General features: G+C 33.0%; 1 protein-coding gene across 1 annotated transcript; it reads right to left on the bottom strand.

Moving 5' to 3' along the window:
• Positions 1-302: 302 nt before the first annotated feature.
• LOC113038934 (uncharacterized) lies at positions 303-10,768 on the bottom strand. Its single transcript, XM_026196751.1, has 5 exons — positions 10,696-10,768; positions 4,542-4,889; positions 4,152-4,316; positions 2,413-2,513; positions 303-880 (listed from the first exon to the last, which is right to left on the bottom strand). Exons 1-5 carry the CDS (start codon positions 10,751-10,753, stop codon positions 824-826), a joined length of 729 nt encoding a protein of 242 aa, XP_026052536.1. The 5' UTR covers positions 10,754-10,768; the 3' UTR covers positions 303-823.
• Positions 10,769-20,551: the final 9,783 nt, after the last annotated feature.

The raw sequence follows: 20,551 nt of genomic DNA, 5'->3' as shown, positions 1-20,551 counted from the left end.
ACATTTGCTGACATAATTAGTTTTATTTCCCTATATAAGAAATAACCAGGTGTATTTATTCTACATTTCTATCAGTAAATGCTATTAAGAGTATTACTTGCTGTTTTGTTTGTTTGGTCAACAGAAGTACACACATGTGCATCATGTTGAAAATAAGGTCAAAGAAAACCAGATGCACTGTGCTTTCCATTTCCTGCCATTGACCTGTCAACAGCATCACAGTTTCCACCCTGCAACTCAGCATCTACCTCACTCTCTTCTGTCTCACGTGTAGTGACACAAGTACCACATTCAATGGTTTTCACAGGCTTTTATTGTAAATGGCAAATGAAACCACACTATGAAAGTGTCAGAATGAAGTCTGAGAAACATTTCTAAGAAGGCTGAAAGGCACATCCGACATCTGTACAGTACAAAAGTCTTTACTATAAAACTTTTCAGAGTTAGACACAGAGAAAACTTTAGGACAGGCAGAGTGTGGTACTTTTGTACATGGCTGAATTGCATCTGTCAGGGCATGACATCCAAGTAGTTTACCATGCATGTCTGTATGACACACTTTAATTTAAAAAGACTCATATAAAAAATCTAACAAAATTAAAATAAGTATAAAACTATCAACAGAGCAGCTACAAAGAGAGGGATTCATATCTGTTACAACCATCAAGAGCTCAATGAGTTTGAACTGAATCTGAAGATTAAAATTACTTTTGTTTACAATTACTGCTGTTTACAAAGATGTTCTCATGAAAGAAGAGAGAGAATGCAAAATGCAATGCAGAAAAGAGTAGGCTATATAGCGTTCATCTTTCTTTTCTGGTTGTCATTGGTCTTCACCCCTCTGTAGATCAAAGTAAGACCAGTAAACAGGCACTTGATACTGCAGAGAGAGAAGGAGAGCAAAAATCAGTCACATCATTTGAAATATGGATGTAATATGGAATAATTTCATCAGAATCCTTGAGAATTTAAAGAGACGTGGTAAAAAAAGGGCAGATTTGATACAGAATGAGATCTTGTCACACTCTCTTACAGAGGAATTGCAGATATTGCTCATAAATTGTGCTTTGTGACATCATACAGTAATGTGGGAAGCAAAACAATCTATTTTTAATTAATTCTAATTCAGATTAAAAAGGTGTTTTTAAGATCTAGCTACTTGCATCTACTTGAGACTATGTATTTGTGTGCTGTATTGCAATGCATTAGTGTTGATTTGGGTCAAGGGTCCTTCATAAAGAGTCTGTTTTGTAATTTGCAATATGCTAATTTCTGTATGCATATGTATGGATACCCAAATCACCCACTACATTTCCCAAAATGTTACAACATTACCATAAAAAACACACTCCAAGATGTTGTTTCAATGTTTATCCACAGATGTACCACTGTCATGGATCAAGCTTGAATCACGGTTGAATTTTGTTGAATTAATGTTGATATTGCGACGTTGTTTTAACCATTTAGCATTGAATGCTATTTCAATGTGTTTTCAATCTTGAAACTACAACTGATATTAAGTTTTCAACAATAAATGTCAGTCATGTCATGTGCTGACTGGGACTGTGTGGGATACACAGTGCAGTCCAGTGTGTCAAATTAACTGTAATAAATATCAGCCATGATACAAACAACAGCTAAAAGTGAAGAGTTTTTATTAGTTACAATAAAAACGCAAAATATCCCTATGTATTTCCAGGATGATATAACTGGCATACTAATCAGGGAAGTTGTGGCCTAGTAGTTAGAGAGTATGACTCCTAACCTTAGGGTTGTGGGTTCGAGTCTCGGGCTGGCAATACCATGACTGATGTGCCCTTGAGCAAGGCACCGAACCCCCAACTGCTCCCCAGGTGATGCAGCATAAATGGCTGCCCACTGCTCCGGGTGTCTGTTCACGATGTGTGTTCACGGTGTGTGTGTGTGTGTGTGTGTGTGTGCACTTTGGATGGGTTAAATGCAAAGCACGAATTGTGAATATGGGTCACCATACTTGGCTGTCACATCACTTAACTAAGATATTTTGCTGTGAAAATGACACTGAAATTAAATGAACTAGACTGAACATGTAACTTCATGTAAGGTCATGTGACACCAAAAACTAGTTTTTACAAAATAATACACCATATGTATTATACAGTATGCATGCTAGTATTCCATTCCGAACAGAGCCAACACCAGCATCTGGAGCTGTGGATGTATTTAGAAACCAACCAACACATCCATGAAGATGTGTCTCCCAACACTTTCATGAAAACAACTTAGTTGAACAAATATTTGCTGTTACAAACATGGTTAGGCCTTATAGATACACTCGGGTCAGGGTTGTATGTTTTTGCATGACTCGACGCATACAATTTTTTCATCTTGTACCAAGTATTTCGACTGCTCATGGGGTCGGATCAGACTTACCCACTGGAGGGATCCTCGAGAGGAGCCTGTGCTACCTTCTTCTTCCATGTTCTCATGCTCCTCACCCTCACTGTGTGGCGTCTGGTGAATAACCACTCGCTCTGAGGGAAGAGACAGACATTGGGATTAGGGCTACATTCAAATATCTACATGTACAGTATGTTGAAAATTCTAAATCTTTCAAAAATTTCAAAGCCGTTTTATATTATCAAAGGATCCCCATTAATGATGGCATTTTTAATCAGAAGTAACAAGTACCAGATATACCTTACAAACCTTTCTAAAAAAGTATTATGCCTTTCTATTTTTTACTGACACATAGAACCAAACCGCACTTAGGTCTATGCAGCTTGCGTGACAACGTGCCTACTGCAAGCGGGTGATGTGACATGACAAAAATATACTATTCTCATTATAAACCAACTAAGCTGTCTATATATGAAGCTATGTGAATATACACTGGTGTTAAAGTCATTGCAAGCAAACTATGTCCAGATGACAAAAAAAAAAATTTAAATGTAAAAAAAAAAAAACTTTACCACAAATAAAAAAACACCTGAAAGAGTGTTTGAGAGAGGCACAGCCAACTGAAATAATGCAAGTAACACAAGCAATGGTTCTGCTTCAAGAACCAGATTTTACATGCGATATTGGTGATATATATCAAGTAAAATTATATATTTAATATTAATTCAATAAAAGACCATGGAGTGTTTGGTTGAAGAAAAAAAACACTTTTTTTTGCATTTACAAAATGTTGCCTGTTCAGTGCAGTCTGTATTAATATTAATTTAAATGTTAATATGTTATGCTATTTACATACCATAATACCAAATGGCAAAATGTCTGCAAAAACACCTGATTAATAATTAATTGTATTGTTTTTCTTCACTATTCATGACCATTCATTTGAGAACGGTTTTACTAATGCATGACTGCAAAAATGTAACACTTATTTATTTTTCACATAAACATAAAATTATTATTTATAAATAAAATAAAATGTATGTGTTTATTTTTATATTAAAATATTTCTGACTATTTGAAAATATAAAATATACATTTGTATATAATATAAAAAAATATTACTATTACATAATAGAAAATTAATAGAAAATTCTTAATAATTAATGTAGTTTATGCAGTTTAATGTATTATTTATAATGTATTTAAAGTAATGTTTTACTTTTTTTTTTTAAGACAAAATAATAACTGTTATTTTTAAAACGCAGTGTTAACTGTGTGTTTGAAAAAGCTTAACATTTGCACTTCCTGTGCGAGGGGCCACAAAATTGGACAAGTTTTGACATAAAAGACCTGCTAACACAGCAACTTTGTGACATAGGCAACATTATTTTTCACATTACATGCACTTGCATCATTCACTATGCTCTTAGTCAGTGCAGTTTTTTTTTTTTTTTTTTTTTATAGTCTGGATGTTTGTGTGACAGCATAGGCCTACTAATGTTTATTCAGCTGCAGAAAATGTACAATTAATCAGATTCATTAAGGAGTAATAAACGTAATAAATGTCTGGCTGTGATTACAGTATTGAACTGGGTATAAGTGGTGAAAAAATGTCTCATTATTCTTAATGAACTTTTAATGAGTCTCAGCTTTGCAGGGACATAAAAACATAAAAATATAAGCACTGTACAACATAGGGGATGATAAAGCAATGCGGTACACATGCATTCAGCACAAACACACCAGTAATGAGCCTCAGTCTTGAAGTGTACCTGATTTTTTGCAGGAGTTTCTCATCTTGCACACACTGAAGGCCAAGCAGAGGGTCAGCAGGCCGATGGCAGCAGCCAGAGATAGAGGCAGGATGGGAGGTGAATGTGAAAGGGGGCCGCTAGTCCCATTGGTTTGAGTGCTTTGGGCAGATGTACTAGCATTGCCTGTAATGATGTCAGCAGAAGAATCAGACAAGTAATCATTTAGAGATCATTTGTTTTACACTCTATTATATGAAGTCATAAATGTCCACAACATGACCTGAATTTTGCGGACACCTGCTTCTAATAAATAGGGTTGGCTACATCCCTTAAATCCAATGACATGAATCTTAATGCTATATGAAATGACAAAGACTGAGTGGAATGAGTGTGGAAGAAGAATCTTACTTTGAGTTGTTGCCTCAGTACTGTGTTCACCTTTAATGACATTCAGGTATGTTTTTTGTCCCTCATATTCCTCCAGAATTGGTATGTCGTGAAAAGCTTTACAAACATAATCTCCGGTGTCATTTTGAACTGTATTTGTGATTTTCAGAAAGGAGCAGTTTTTATTTGAGGGCGTTTGATATAGCCGCTTTTCTTCTGGTATTTTTTCATTATGTTTATACCAAAATACTTTAAATGTTTTGTTTTCTTCTTTTGTTTTATTCCAGCAGCAGCTGATTTGAATAGGTTCTCCTTCATTCACAGTGATATTCAATGGGCTCTGAAACACAGACAGCTCCTCATATGAACCTGTGAGAGAAGCAAAAACACAAATGACAACATGCTATTGTGGAGTTCTGTATTTACATTATTTTATTCATTATTATTTATTTTATATATATATATATATATATATATATATATATATATATATATATATATATATATATATATATATATACATATACATACACTGCAAAAATCTTTGGCATGTTACCTGAGAGACATCTCCATACTCAAATCAAATTCAAATGATCACAGATTACTTGCAAAATACGTTACATTTTCTAACCTACACTAAACCTACCTCTTAGAGAAAACATTCTTTGTTTTAAAGTGTGTTTTTAATTAGATGTAAATAATAATTATATTGCATTTTAGTTTTTGCTGAGGTTTCAAAAGTTAGTCAAAATCGAATTATCTTTTAAATACCATAAATACTAATCTTTACTTTACTGTCTCCTGCATGGATTCAGGTACTTAAATAAAATAAAATTTCTACAAAAAAAAAATATATGCAAATACTATACAGCTTATGTGTTTGTGCATGCATATATATGTACAGTATATATATATATATATATATATATATATATATATATATATATATATATATATATATATACAATATTGTGTAATATAAATAACACAATATAAATCGTTGCAAAGCAGACAATTACAGAAAATTAAGTTTATACAATATATTTAGAAGTGACTTGTCAAATGTCAAGGTTACTGTCAAAATTAATGTAGATATGGCAGAAATGTATGGAAAATTAAGTTAATGATATAATCAAACATATTCATGCATATAGATGTAACTGATAAATAAATTAATGTAAATGTAAATGTAATATGGTAAAAAAAATGTCTTCAACTGAACATAGGAAGACAGCATTATCTCACAGCTCTACAATCATTTGGTTTGTTTGATTTTGCACTAATACTGAACAGTATCCTGGAGCATCTGTACTGGGTTTCTCTTCACCAAGGAGTTTTGTGTGGCACTTACCTCTGAAACAAAGGCATGACACGAGGAGTCCACACAGGAGTCTGGAGGAACACTTCATTTCTGACCGTCTGCAGAGAATCTCAACTCTGCTATACTCACACAGCACAACCTCTCACACGCACGAGACACTCGTACTCTCAGATTTTCAACCCCTCCCCATGCAACTAAATTTATCACAGCGAAGCCCAGCGTAAACCACAACACTGCTCTCACACTTGACTGAACACAACCACATACACAATCATACAGAAAGATGCATTAACATACTTTATTCCACCTGCTTTCAGAATTCAAACCATTATGAGTCTGCAAACAAGCTATCATGCAGGAAGTGACATCACAGACCTGAACAGCATACCATAACTGCATTTCCTCTGTGTCTCACAGAGCTGAATCTGAGTCAGTCAGCACAGAAACAGTCCCTTCTTCAACATCAGGCATTAGATGTGTCTTTTCCTCAGTGTTCGTAACAGAAATGCTCTTGTTTTCGTTGTCATGCATTGAAGATGCACCTTGTTCAATGCTCACAACTACAGCAGTCGGTTTCTCTTCTTCTGTTGCAACAGTTACTTCAGGTTTCTCGTTGTTGACCCTATCTTTCTCCTGTTCTGAAATATTATCTCCATGTTTCACCTCTTCAGTTTCATTCTTCTGTGTCTCTCCAGCCTCCAGGTCTTCATCTGGTCTCACTCCCAACTCTACAGCATGCTCAACTGCTTTAGATGCAAAATAAATAAATATAAAATTCTCACTTACATCTAAGGCTATACATTTTTACTTTAAAGGAACAGTTCACCCAGAAATTAAAATATGGTATTAGAAAAGGCCATTCTAGATATAGGGATTACATCCCTTGCTCACCAGTGGATCCTTTGCAGTAATCAGCGTTGTTTACATTCAGGAGAAAGCATGCGCATGCTGAACATAAACAACACTGATTATGTTAATAACGTTCTGGGGAAAGATCACGCACGCGCCATTGGTACTCTCCAAAATGGCAGAGGATGTTAACTTGGGGAGAAGAATTGTTGAATAAATTATGTTATTTTTGTTTTCTTTGCATACTAAAAGTATCGTAGCTTCCTAAAATTACAGTTGAACTAATGTCACATAGACTGTTGTATTGATGTCCTTATTGTGTTTCTGGGTCTGGGAACATTTCAGTTGTGTTGCTGTCTATGCAGGGTCAGAGAGCTCTCAGAACTCATCAAAAATATCTTAATTTGTGTTCTGAAGATAAACGAATATCTTTCAAGGTTAGAATGAAACGAGGGTGAGTAATTAATGACAGAATGGTTATTTGGTGAACTAACCTTTAATGATGGATTCAATTCTTAAAAACATGCAGCTTTTCTTTTCACAATTTATTAATTGATGGACTGGAGTGGTGTGGATTACTTTGGACTCTCATTCTGACGGCACCCATTCACTGCAGAGGATCCGATTGTGAGCATGTGATGTACTGACCCTAAAAGCCATCCAAGATGTATGAGTGTGTTTCTTCATCAGTTAGGAGAAATTCAGCATTACATTTTCAGCAACTTGACATTTTTTGGGGTAAACTTTTCCTTTAACTTCTTCTACTGTGGTACAAATCTATTATTTAACTTTGCTTACAACACTTTGTTATAACAAAGAGAAAAAATAGTGTATTGCTGCTCATGCATGAAGCACACTGTCTGAGATGTTGTTAGACACTGATTGTATTCATACACCCCTGCTGTGGTTTTAAAATCAGAATATTCTGTAAGTGTTTAAAAGAAAAAAATCTTAAGGATCTCTACAATGAACTGCATTTGTAATTATTCTGTATAAAAATTTTCAAGACAGGCCTACAATGGGCTCTGAGGTTGTTAAATTATTACGGACTTATTTTATTCAATTTTAAATTATTTTTATTGATGGTTTTGAATGAATTATATTTCTGATCATTATGTTTTGTGTATTATTCTTTATAAAATCATTGTAGCATTTCTGGAATCCTGGTATTATATCTTTTTGGATACCTGTGATACATCCCTTATAAAAGATGTTAAACATACACTACAGTCTTGTTCATTTTTCCAATTTTCAAATGCATCTATGTTTCGAATTAAATGTTGTTAACAAATTTTGAATCAGATTCTTGTTTGGTTGGTTGGTAAGTTGGTTGAAGACTAAACAAACGACTCAACGATGTTGTAAAGTTTGTGTTGGATATGTTGAACCATTACCTGGTCGTAATGATGTGACTTGTTTGTTGTCCCTGTTTAGGTAAAAGAATGCCACTTACAGACAGATGAAGGGCAGACTTCTGAAAATATAAATGATCACAACCTCCTGCGAACTACCTGTGGGAAACAATTGATTTTTACGCTTGCAAACATAACTCTTACCCAAGTGTCTTATGAGATTTTATAGTTTGTTTGTGGCACATCGTACTTTATTGAGGGAATTTCAAATATGTTTTTAATAAAAACATTTTAGTAAACATTTACAGAATCAAATCATTGTATGTTGAATTTTTACATTTAAGATAAAAAGACAAATATTCAAAATATTCAAAATAGTCATATAACATCTTACCCTTAGGTTCCAAATAAGTAAAGTTTGCATCTTCTGTATTTCTCTTCGGATGATCAACTGCAGATGGCTTTTCTTCAATGAGAAATATTAATGACCATGACACATGACATATAGCTTGCTAATTTTAGAAGATTGTATATTTCAAATATGATTTATGTATTATTTATTCACTTTTATTAGTCAGAGAGTGACAGAAAACCTTTGGGGAGACAGTCACTGCATGGACACCCAAGATTTACAACGCAACACATTGAGAAAACCTACACTAATTGGTACAAAGAAAAACAGAATATTAGTAACATGTTGTAAGTACTCACTGGTTGTTGGGCTGGAAACCGTATGAACAATATCTGCAAAACAAACAGCAGAAGAATAGGATTATCGCAGTATGCAACAGTTAATAAAGGAATAGTTCACACAAAAATGGATTAGAATTCCATCAGAATAGATTTTGAGAAATTCTGCATTTCATCACTTGTTCACCAGTGGATCCTCTGCAGTGAATGGGTGCCGTCAGAATGAGAGTCTAAACAGCTAATAAAAAAGTCACAATAATCCATAAGTAATCCACACCACTCCAGTCCATCAATGAAAAGTGAAAAGCTGCATGCTTGTACAAAACAAATACATAAAGATATTTTTTACTTAAAACGAGTCCTCTCCAGTGAAAACGTAATTTAATCTGAATCAGGAGAGAAATATGCACAGAACCAAGCACCATTTACAAGCCAAAACAATTTGTATCATTTATGTTGGATGATTTGATGCAAATGGACAACAGGGAATGTTTTTTTTTTCACTAGAAGAAGTGTTATGGACCAGAAGCCAGAAGCAACGATTACATCTTAATGATGGATTTGTTTCCTACAAACTCACAGCTTTTCACTTAACAAGACATTAACTGATGGACTGGAGTGGTGTGGATTACTTGTTACTTGTGGATTATTGTGATGTTTTTATCAGCTGTTTGGACTCTCATTCTGACGGCACCCATTCACTGCAGAGGATCCATTGGTGAGCAAGTGCAAAATTTCTCCATATGTTCCAGCAAAGAAACAAGAAGAATCTTACCTTGAGTTGTTGCCTCAGTTCTGTGTTCACCTTTAACGACATTCAGGTGTGTTTTTTGTCCCTCATATTCCTCCAGAACTGGTATGTCCTGAATAGCTTTACAAACATAGTCTCCAGTGTCATTTTGAACTGTATTTGTGATTTTCAGAAAGGAGCAGCTTTTCTTTGGGGACGTTTGATATTGCCGCTTTTCTTCTGGTATTCTTTCATTATGCTTATACCATAATACTTTAAAAATTTTGTTTCCTTCTTTTGCTTTATTCCAACAGCAGCTGATATTAACAGATTCTCCTTCATTCACAGTGATATTCAATGGGCTCTGAATCACAGACAGCTCCTCAAATGAACCTGTGAGAAACAAACAGTAAGAAAGTCATCAATATTTTATATTTAACAACACTGGGCTGTACGGACGTTTAGAGAAGCATATGAAATTTGTTCCATCAATAAGTGAAAAGAAAAGAATGGCAGATGTAAGCATATGGTACATCTGAATATAAAACTACAACAAAACAAGTAGGCTAGATTTATACAATTAGTGTTCACGTTTTAGAAATGAGACCCAGTGACTGTGACAGGAGATGTATAATAAGTGTAGATCAGATTCCTGTGATATTATAACAAATATCAGCCACTCTAAATTGTACAACGATGTCTTCCTCATAGCAAAAATGTTAATAACATTTAAACCAAATAGACATCATAACCTGATGACAAAATGTCATCAGGGTAGTATCTGTGATACCAAAATAATACATTAACTAATGTATAAACAGTATTAGACAACAAAAAATGCCCTAATTAAACTGATAAACACAAATAAGAAACACAATTTATTTAAATGACTAGCAAAAAAATGTGTTGAGCAACACTGGGGCATCTTGTTAATATAAATTGTACTGTTTTACATTTTAAATTAAACTTATAAAAGGTATTTTTATTACTAAAATACAAGACAAAATATTTGTACTATGTACTGTATACTCAACATCTCAACAAGAAATAATTTGGTAATTCACGCTTGTTTCAGAAGTACAAAGAAAAAACTAAATGTGAAATGAAATGTATTGTCTTGTTTAATGTAAAATAATTATATGCTGTATATATTGTGAACGTTACATTGAGTATGTTAACCAATTAACAAGCTTCATTTTTTCTGAAGGCGTTTAGGGTGAATGTGGCTCTTACCTCCGAAGCAAACGCAGGACAAAATGAGCACACAGACCAGAGGCCAGGAGAACTTCATTTTGAATCGTTTAATCACAAACCCAAACTAAGATAGCATAAGCGCTGTCACACTCGCTCACATTAAAACACACCATCAGTCAATACTTCCTTGAATGTCAGTGTGCCCGAAGGTTTATCTCATGTGATCTCCCCCCTCTCTTTCACTTCTGTCTTCTCGTAAAGATGAAGTGTAAACCAACAACACATTTAGGATCTAACTTTACCTAATTCTTCCCATAACTTTCTGTGTAACTCAATGCATGACTGGTTTGATTTGAATTGATTCAGAATAATATAAAAATTATTAACTATATTTCATAACTGTTACATTTTACAATTTTCCTCTCATTCTGATGTTGATGAAATTTATATTGCAGTACTTTACAATGCAATTCAACACAATGCAAAATCAGCATGACACAATAAATGAATGCAAAGATAGTTTGCTAATGCAAGGATGACATTTTAGTGTCCACTGTAAAGTTCAACATATCAATTTAACTAATTGACATCCTTAACGTTGACTTCTAAATGCATGCTGGGCACTTCATTATAGACATTATGTTCTTCTGCATGCAGTCTTTGCGTGTTAATGAGGTCTTTGGGCCCTTAACCACTGCTGTCTGCTCTGATGCACCTGTGATGCACAACGAGTGTTTTCCGCTGCTGGTTTCACCACTGCTGTATTGCCTAAATACAACAGCAGATGCAATGATAGCCTGACCGAGACAAGCTAGTCATTAGCCACTGAGATAGAGATACAGTGAACAATTAGAGCTACCGTACAACAAATTCTGCATATTCAAGACATAATTGTATTATAACTTTACACATTTGTGCATGTATGTATATTCATTCCAATACTTTTTCCTCAAACTTATTCCACAAGACCTTCCAGATCTGAGCTCATTATGAGCGCTAAATTATTTGAAAGATTATACCTCAGCTTCATCCATTTGATATGGCAGGGAATCTACTCACAGGGTACTTTGCCAGGAAGTGGTCAACACAACGTTTTGATAAACAGGAAGTCCTTCAATAACTGTGTGGGCTTGTGGTTATCTATCTCAAACTAGTCTATTGAAGAAAACTGCAGGGTTGTTAGCTGTAAGTTTCATTTGTTTCCAGTTGTTTCCTGTTTTCAGTTAGATTTTCTGACCAAGAGGCGAATTTGATCAAAAAACAGTTAAAAGAGTAATATTGTGAAATATTATTATAATTTAAAGTAACTTGTTTTCTATTGCAATATATCCTAAAATGTAATTTATTCATGTGATCAAAGCTGAATTTGCAGCATCATTCCTCTTCAGTGTCACATGATCCTTCAGAAATCACTCTAACATGCTGATTTGATGCTCAAGAAACATTATTATTAACAATACTGAAAATAATAATACTTTTTTAAACAATTAGAAGAAGAAAAAAGTTCACCCTTACGAAAGGAAAATATATTTACCAATACATTTCTTAAAATATATTGTAATATATTATTTTCCCTTTTTATTTTCTAATATATTATATATTTGAATACATTGAATAATATATTGAATATACATATATTATATAATATATTACAAAATATACAAATGATTGCCACTTTCAATATATTGCAATATATTGAAAAAAAAAATTAAATCCCATATATAAGAATATATGCCTAATATATTACATGATATTTTCCAATATACTGCAATATATTTTTGTTTCATAAGGACAGGGTATTTTTACTTACCCTGGAAAACAATATAAACCATATAAATATGATAATCTTTCAGTAATATGGTATGTATATCTCATGTACCTGATGGCATGAGTGTGACTTTAAACAGCCTTGTATTCTCAGGTGGAGAGAAAGCAGAGGAAATACCCCTTCAGACAAAGCTTAAACAGATCTCAGTCTTCCTTCAAGCACCGGCCAACTAAATTCCCAAGACAACAACGAAAACCTCAAAAACAACTGGAAGAGATTCCCCACCAGATAAAATAAGACTCACAGTTTTCTCAGAAACCGCACTCACACTAGAACACATTTCCGCACTTCAAACACTCTCCAGCAAACGATTATTCTTTCTTCACCACTCAATAGAGAGTTTTGAATAGACCTCTTAGTAATAACCTCCATCAAGGCTCCTCCCACATTCATTTTCATCGTGGTCCTCCCCTGAATGCATGGAGAAGACTGACACAGAAGAGAACTAATTGTTGAACAAAGTCGTTATTTTTGTTTTGTATTTTCGTAGCTTCGTAACATTACGGTTGAACCACTGATGTCAAATGGACTGTTTTAATGATGTTCTTACTACCTTTCTGGGCCTGGAACATTTCAGTTGCATTGCTGTCTATGGAGGGTCAGAAAGCTCTCGGATTTCATCAAAAATATCTTAATTTGAGTTCCTGAAGGTCTTGCTCATTTGGAACAGCATGAAGATGAGTAATTAATGACAAAATTTTAATTTTGGGGTGAACTGTCACATTAATGTTATCGCTTTTGACTTACACATGTCCCAAATTATTATTATTATTATTATTCTGTCTTTCTATTTATTTATTTAGATTTTTCTTTTGCCTTATTACATCTGTGATCAAAAATTACTACACTGAAAAACAAAATAGTGTAGAAAAAATGTACACTCAAGTAGGAGGACTCAAATTATGTTTTCTTCTAAAACATACTCCAATAATCTTTTATTATTTACAACCCTGAAAATAATTTTTTCGAGTGTAGGCTACAAAAAATCGATTTGTATATTATGTTATGGTATATTTTTACTAAATATTAAATCTCTTTATCATCTTGTTGTCTCTTATTTAGCACAGGGTTTGTATTTCTTCGTGTAACTGAATAATCGTGTATGCCTTATCAGAACCTTTGTTTTTTTAATGTATATAGCAAAAATGATCCATAAATGATGCTTTAAAAAAAAAATGTGCACAAGCACAGAAAATCACCAATCAGCTCCCAAAATTAATTATATAGCATAATGAGGGATTTACAATCAGTTTTTAACCAGAAACACAATTGGGTAAAGTACAAGGGTTAAATTTGACTGGAGATCTAAACAGTACTGAATCTGAAATATCTCTTATTCATTTCACATCCTAACATTTTCAATTAGAATGAATCCTAAAACATAATTTTAGGATTTTAAGTTTTCAGTGCAATTCTTGCATGTTTATGAGCATTAAATCAGCTTTTCCTGTCACGTACACCTCATATCCTAAGATTATTATGACCTTTCCACGTTTTCTAAAGCTTGGGCTTCCTGCGAGAAGATGGCAACAGCATCCTGACATGAAATCATCGATGCAGCACCACACAGCGCTTCACCTGACAGCACGAGAGCAGGAGAAGACGATGATCTCATCTTCAAGTCAAGAGCCTTCATACAGCCCTGTGCACCTGCTCTTACACGGTCTCCTAGCAACCAGAGCGCCAGAGACAGAGATTGATTCTTCAGCCGCTTTACGAGTATTGTGTGTCTGATCATGGCAGTTAAATGTTGGCTAATTGAATTGTGTTTTTTTTTTTTTTTTTTGGAGCACTTTCGAGGCTGACGCCATGTTTGAGCTCGCATCTCACAGCTCGAGCGCTACTAAAATCATCCTCACAGGCATTTTAGCCAAGACTGTTTAATTCAATTCACTTCCATTCTGAGAGGCCTTATCGATATGATGAACGATCATACGTTATTATAACACTCACAGATTCTTTCACCGATTTTCTTACACTTGCCAAGATTCTGGTTACAGAGATGAGCATATTTATAAATACACAATGGCCAAGATAATGTAATTAATAAAACACATAAAAATGAAGCAAAACATAGACATCCATGTTCTTGAATATAAAATCAAACAGATCCTATTGATTTGGTATTATTGTATACAATTCATTATTTTTGCATTGTAAAGAATTACATTTAGTTTCCAGTCTTTTCCTCAAATTACATCAAGAAATATAAGTCTCCATTAATTTATAGTCTTTAAAATCATGAAATCCATAGTGAGTCTATTTACTTTTCATACACATTCATGTCAGCGTTATTTTAAAATTATCTGATATACTACTACAGTTTTTTCTTAATATTTTGAATTTGTTTTATTTTTAGATTTTGTTTTCATTTTAATTTTAGCTAAAGATTTAATTTTGTTGTCTTTTTCATCTTTTTTAATAAATTTTTTATTTTTATATATTTCTATAAATGTATTTGTACACAATTCAAATGTGTGTTCTTATATATAAAAAAAAAAAAATATATATATATATATATATATATATATATATATATATATATATATAAAATGATGAATTTAAACAAAAAAACAATAAATAAATAAAAAATATTATTAATAAAAATAATAAGAAAATAATAAATAGCGTTAAAATTATTACTTTCTCTACTGATAATAAAGGCCCTGTGGGAAGGAAAAATAAAAATATTTAATTATATTAATCAGCAATATCACAGCCTAACATGTTTTAACTGAATCACAAGCCAGTGTGCAAATTAAAGTCCCGTGCTACATTATTTCTCAACGAATATTCCCTCCCTCAGAAATACCTCACAATAGCAAAGTTAAATGTGTTGCGAATGCTGTTTTATTTTTGAATTATGTAAACGGCTCAAAAGCTGCTGTAAGGTCCCCTGTATGTTTAATTGTTTCACGGTTCTGCTGTTTGAGAACCTGCTGATAAATTATTCACACAACTTTAGGGGGAAATGTCTCCCTTGAAGCTCATTGTATGTAAAAGGAAATCAACTCAGGGAAAGGAAGTGTATTTTCCTTAATTCCCAAAGGGATCCTCCACAGAGATTTTTGTGTCAACACCAAACTTAAATTTTTTGGACAACATTAAACCCACTACAGCAGTAAAAATCTTTTTTTTTTTAAGGAAACATTAGTGATTTTGCCCATGCAAAACTTGTCCCTGTGATGAGGAGTTGTACGTTTCAAACAGGAAGTGAGTACACATACCGTAAATATCATTGCTTAAGGTCCTTTACAGCACAGGATTGATGTTGCCCTCTGAATGAACTTCCTGCCTCTATAATTCTCACCTTTGAATTGATGAACTCTCTGATATGAATACATTTACTTTCATTTCCCCTCTCGCTCAGTTTCTGTGCTACGGGGCAGAAACAGTAAAGTAAGATTATATTAGATACTAACAAATATCATTAAGTGTGTACACAAACACACACACGTACAAATGTTCCCACATTAGGTGATTTAGATTCCCACTAAGTACTGCTTTTACTGTCACAACATTAATCACTGCAAAGCAAAACACACATTATCACAGGACTCTTCTCGTAGTCATGGACACTACAGCAACAAATAACATATACATACAGGAGAAACTGAAGTGGAAGAATATAGTTCTTTATAACAGATTTATGCTTTCATCCTGTTACTTCACACACACACACACAGACACACACACACAGCTGTTTATGAAGTCTCACAGGTGCAGTGTCTTTTGGGATGCAGTCCTTTGTGAGTTTGATTTTTATCCACCTCAGAAACTCCCACATTCACTCCCAAAAATGAACATTAGTTGAAAATGTTCTCACCCTCAGGCCATTCAAGATGTAGATGAGTTTGTTTTTTTGTTTTTTTTATCAAATTTGGAAAAATGTAGCATTTCATCACCAGTGGATCCTCTGAAGTGAATGGGTGCCGTCAGAATGAGAGTCCAAACAGCTGATAATAACATCACAATAATCCACACCACTCCAGTCCAATAATTACCATCTTATGAATTGAAAAGTTGTTTGTTTGTAAGAAACAAATTTGTCATTAAAACATTTTTACTTCAAACCATCGCTTCTGGCCAAAATGTGAGTCTATCATTCATGATTACGTTTCCTCCAGTGAAAAAGCCTTTCTGCTGCTTGTATTTAACTGTTTTGGACTGTAGTTTTTGCCTGTAAATGGTGCTTGATCTGCATATTTCTCTCCTAATTCAGACATTTCTTTAAACTGGAGAAAGCAATATTATGAATAGAGACTTGTGTTTTGTCCAGAATCAATGGTTTGAGGTTAAAAACATCTTAATGATGGATTTGTTTCTTATAAACACACAGCTTTTGACAAGACACAAACTGATGGTCTGGAGATTACTGTGGATTACTTGTGCATTACTGTGTTGTTTTTTATCAGCTGTTTGGACTCCCATTCTGACGGCACCCATTCACTGCAGAGGATCCATTGGTGAACAAGTGATGTCATGATACATTTCTCCAAATAGGATGTAAAAACAAACTCATTTGCATCTTGGATGGCCTGAGGGTGAGTACATTTTCAGCAAATTTTCATTTTTGGATAAAGTGAATCATTTCAGCCAAGAGAATGATCAAACTGCCTATTAAACAGTTATTACCATATGAACATCACTATCTTTACATGTGAGAGCCTGATAATGGCTCTGTTGCTTTAAGATGCTCACTAGCCACTTGTCTCTCCTGCTTTTGTTATTGATTAAATTCCCTGCCCTTCAGGGGTCTGAATGTGGATAAGATCATAAAACCTTATATTGATTCCCCGTAATGTGGAATTCTATATTGAATCGTGAATTTAATGCGAAATATAATCAGTGAAACAAAAGAGCCTTGTTCTGTCCTGCAGCTGAAAAGAGATTTTAATGTGTAAATGATTTCAAGACAAAGGAGAACAGTGCCCCCTGTTGGTGAATACTATTTCTTTAATATACTATGCTGTGCATATAGTATGTGAATTTCCTGTATGCACATAATGCCTGAACGAAAACCTATTACATTTATTAAAATGTGCAATATACAACAAAACACACTGCATGGCTTACTGTCTCCCACAATACATTGCAGCTGACCTTTTATTCCCATTGTGATAAATGGACCAGAAGTAATAAAAACTATTTTTATAATCTCGTTTTTGTCTTATTATGTAATTGATCTGCCAGCATTTAAACAAAAAATAGATTATACATGTAAAAAACAGTACTTCATTTTATTATATAGTTATTTTTTAGAGTAACATTCAGTTGTTTTATAAAAAAGTATATTATGCTCATTCCTTTATTAAAAATACAGTAAAAGAGAAATAATGTGAAATATTATTACAAAAAAAAAAATGTTTTCTATTTGAAAATGTAAATAAATGTAATTTATTCCTGTGACTCAAGCTGAGTTTTTAGCATCATTACTTTAGTCTTCAGTGTCACATGATCCTTCATAAATCATTCTAATATTCTGATTTACTGCTTTAGAAACATTTCTTATTATTATTAATGATGAAAACAGTTGTGCTGATTAATTAATTAATTATTATTTTTATGATTATTATTATTATTTTGTGGAAACCATGTTACACTTTTTACAGGGTTTTTGAATAAAAGAAAAGCATTTACAGAACATTTTTGTAACAATTGTCACATTTGATCACTTTCTTAAATCTTTGATGAATAAAATGTATAATTTCTTTTAAAAATAATAATAAATTGCTAGCATTTTAAGTAGCTATGTCCAACTCACAAACAACACTGTTATGTACTGGGTTGATTATATTCTGCCTACTATAAATATCAATTACAAAATCATTACAGCAGGAATTACTCTCAGAAAAATAAATCTGAAGTAAAATATCTTAAAATTTTCCATTCCAATCAGACAGTAACATTGCATCACACTGTGAGATGCAGTGATCTAAACCAGCTTCAAACAGCAGCACTTAACTAAACTATGCTTCTGAGAACATTAGTGACTCCTGATGTAAATGAATCAGTGAAGTGTTTCTCTTATTCAGTTCACTGAAACAAACTGTCCAAACAAACCGACTCACTGAAATGAATCATACTTCTCAGCACGAGCCAAGTGTTCTTCATCGATGCGTAACAGACAATAAAAATAATGGCTGAATCTTTTCTGCGGCACATGATGGAGCAGGATGTCTAAAATCCCTCCTGCAGAAATTGAAGTGTAATGGCCGGATATCTGTCTCAGAGACACGCTCGCTAACCTCCGTCCTGCTGCGCCTGAGCAAAGACCTCCTCATCAAAAACACTTTACCCACAGTTCCCTGCAGGGTGTGTGAAGTTTATTCTGTGATCTGAGACACAACAACAACCACAACAACAAAAAAACCTTACTGAACTGTACTTTCGTAAAGAAAAAAAAAATCAATACAGCTTCTGCCCTTTGCCATAGATGTGGGCCACTGCAGAGTTGCTACAAGTTTTTTATATATATATATATATATATATATATATATATATATATATATATATATATATATATATATATATATATATATATATATATATATATATATATAGTTATTGTTTTGACAGTGAAAATTGCATTGCATACAATAAATAAATTTGCTAACTATAGTTTACATGCACTAGAATTAAAAACAATAAAGGATCTATTAATCTTCAGTCAGTGCTAATTTTTTACATTTACTAATGCATCATTAAAATCCAAAGTTGCATCTGTTATAATATTTAATGCACTAACATGAACCAACAAGAATCATATTTATATTAACTAACATAAAAAAATAAATACTGCATCAAATGTTGTTGCTCACTTAATATTAGCTAAAGCATTAATCCATGTTAACTAACTGAACATTACTGTAAATTGTTACCAATAAATGTGTGAAAAAGTCTTTAAAGTCGTAAAAGCAAGTAAAATCTTTTTTTAAATAATTATTTTCTTATATTTTATATAGATAGTGATATTTAATATCAATGCAGTACCCATGTACTCCACACCTTATCAGGGTGTTTTTTATTCATAGGAAAATACTGTTCTCAGATGATACAGCAAAACGCTGGCTATTTTACAGTTATTTACCCTAGAGAATACAGCAAGGGTTAACAGTGCAGACACTGTAACTTTATTAGCATTAGTTAATGTAGAAGGTATTATAAATTAACAATAAACAACACTTTTAATGCATTTATTATCTAGGTTAATGTTAATTCATGAATAAACTATACCGTTCATTGTGAATTCATGTTTGTTCACTAAACCTGAAGTTAATATACAATTTTAAATGTTACAAATGTAACCAGTTTTAACTAACTAAACCTTATTTGTAAAGTTTTACCAAATAAATGTATCCTTAAAACCAGGCATAAAAATATTCCAAATTTATTTAAATCTATTTTCAAATATTTTGAATATTTTTTTTTTGGTTTTTTTTACTAAATCCAAATATTTGTATTAAAATATTTAGGTAACACTTACATCATTAACATGCTGTAAGCATGATGAACTAACAATAAACAACAAATTTACAGCTTAATGTACATTTATAAATATACTTCTGCTCATTGCTAATTCATGTTTGTTCATTAAACATGAACTTATTATACAACTTTAATGCTAAAAAAGCATTAGCATACGGAGAAATTAACATTCTAGAGACTAACCTAGAAAATAAATGTTGTAAATCTACAGTTCATTGTAATTTCATGATACCTAATGCCTTAATTAATGTTAATAAATGAAACCCTGTATTAAGTGTCTAAATCAAAACAGGATGAATGTAACAATGAAACAACACAAATTTCTCGGGAAATATCATTTGCTAGCAGCCGATTTACTCCTCAATTTCTCTGGGGACTAAAAAGTTGTGGGGTTTTTTTTTACTTTGGGAGCCTCTGAACCATAGCCAACTACAAAAAATGGTAAAATGTACTCTGCTAAAATAGACATCCAGATATTTTTGGGAGTGTACAGTATATTCAGGTGAGGACAAAGTCTTTTCAAGGGGACAACGTAAAAGTTGTGTGTGTGTGTTTTGAAGTTAGACTGAATAAAACAAA

Source organism: Carassius auratus, chromosome 21 (genome assembly GCF_003368295.1).
Source record: "Carassius auratus strain Wakin chromosome 21, ASM336829v1, whole genome shotgun sequence".
Taxonomy (NCBI): domain Eukaryota; kingdom Metazoa; phylum Chordata; class Actinopteri; order Cypriniformes; family Cyprinidae; genus Carassius; species Carassius auratus.
This window is presented reverse-complemented; position numbering and strand designations above follow the sequence as displayed.

What these genes read in the sequence shown, in the direction of transcription:
- LOC113038934 (XM_026196751.1), bottom strand. Translation starts at nt 10,753, where the DNA reads ATGAAGTTCTCCTGGCCTCTGGTCTGTGTGCTCATTTTGTCCTGCGTT. An exon ending in AAACTCCTGCAAAAAATCAG is followed by an intron (nt 2,514 to 4,151) that starts GTACACTTCAAG and finishes CTCTTCCCTCAG; the next exon opens with AGCGAGTGGTTATTCACCAG. An exon ending in CTCGAGGATCCCTCCAGTGG is followed by an intron (nt 881 to 2,412) that starts GTAAGTCTGATC and finishes CTCTCTCTGCAG; the next exon opens with TATCAAGTGCCTGTTTACTG.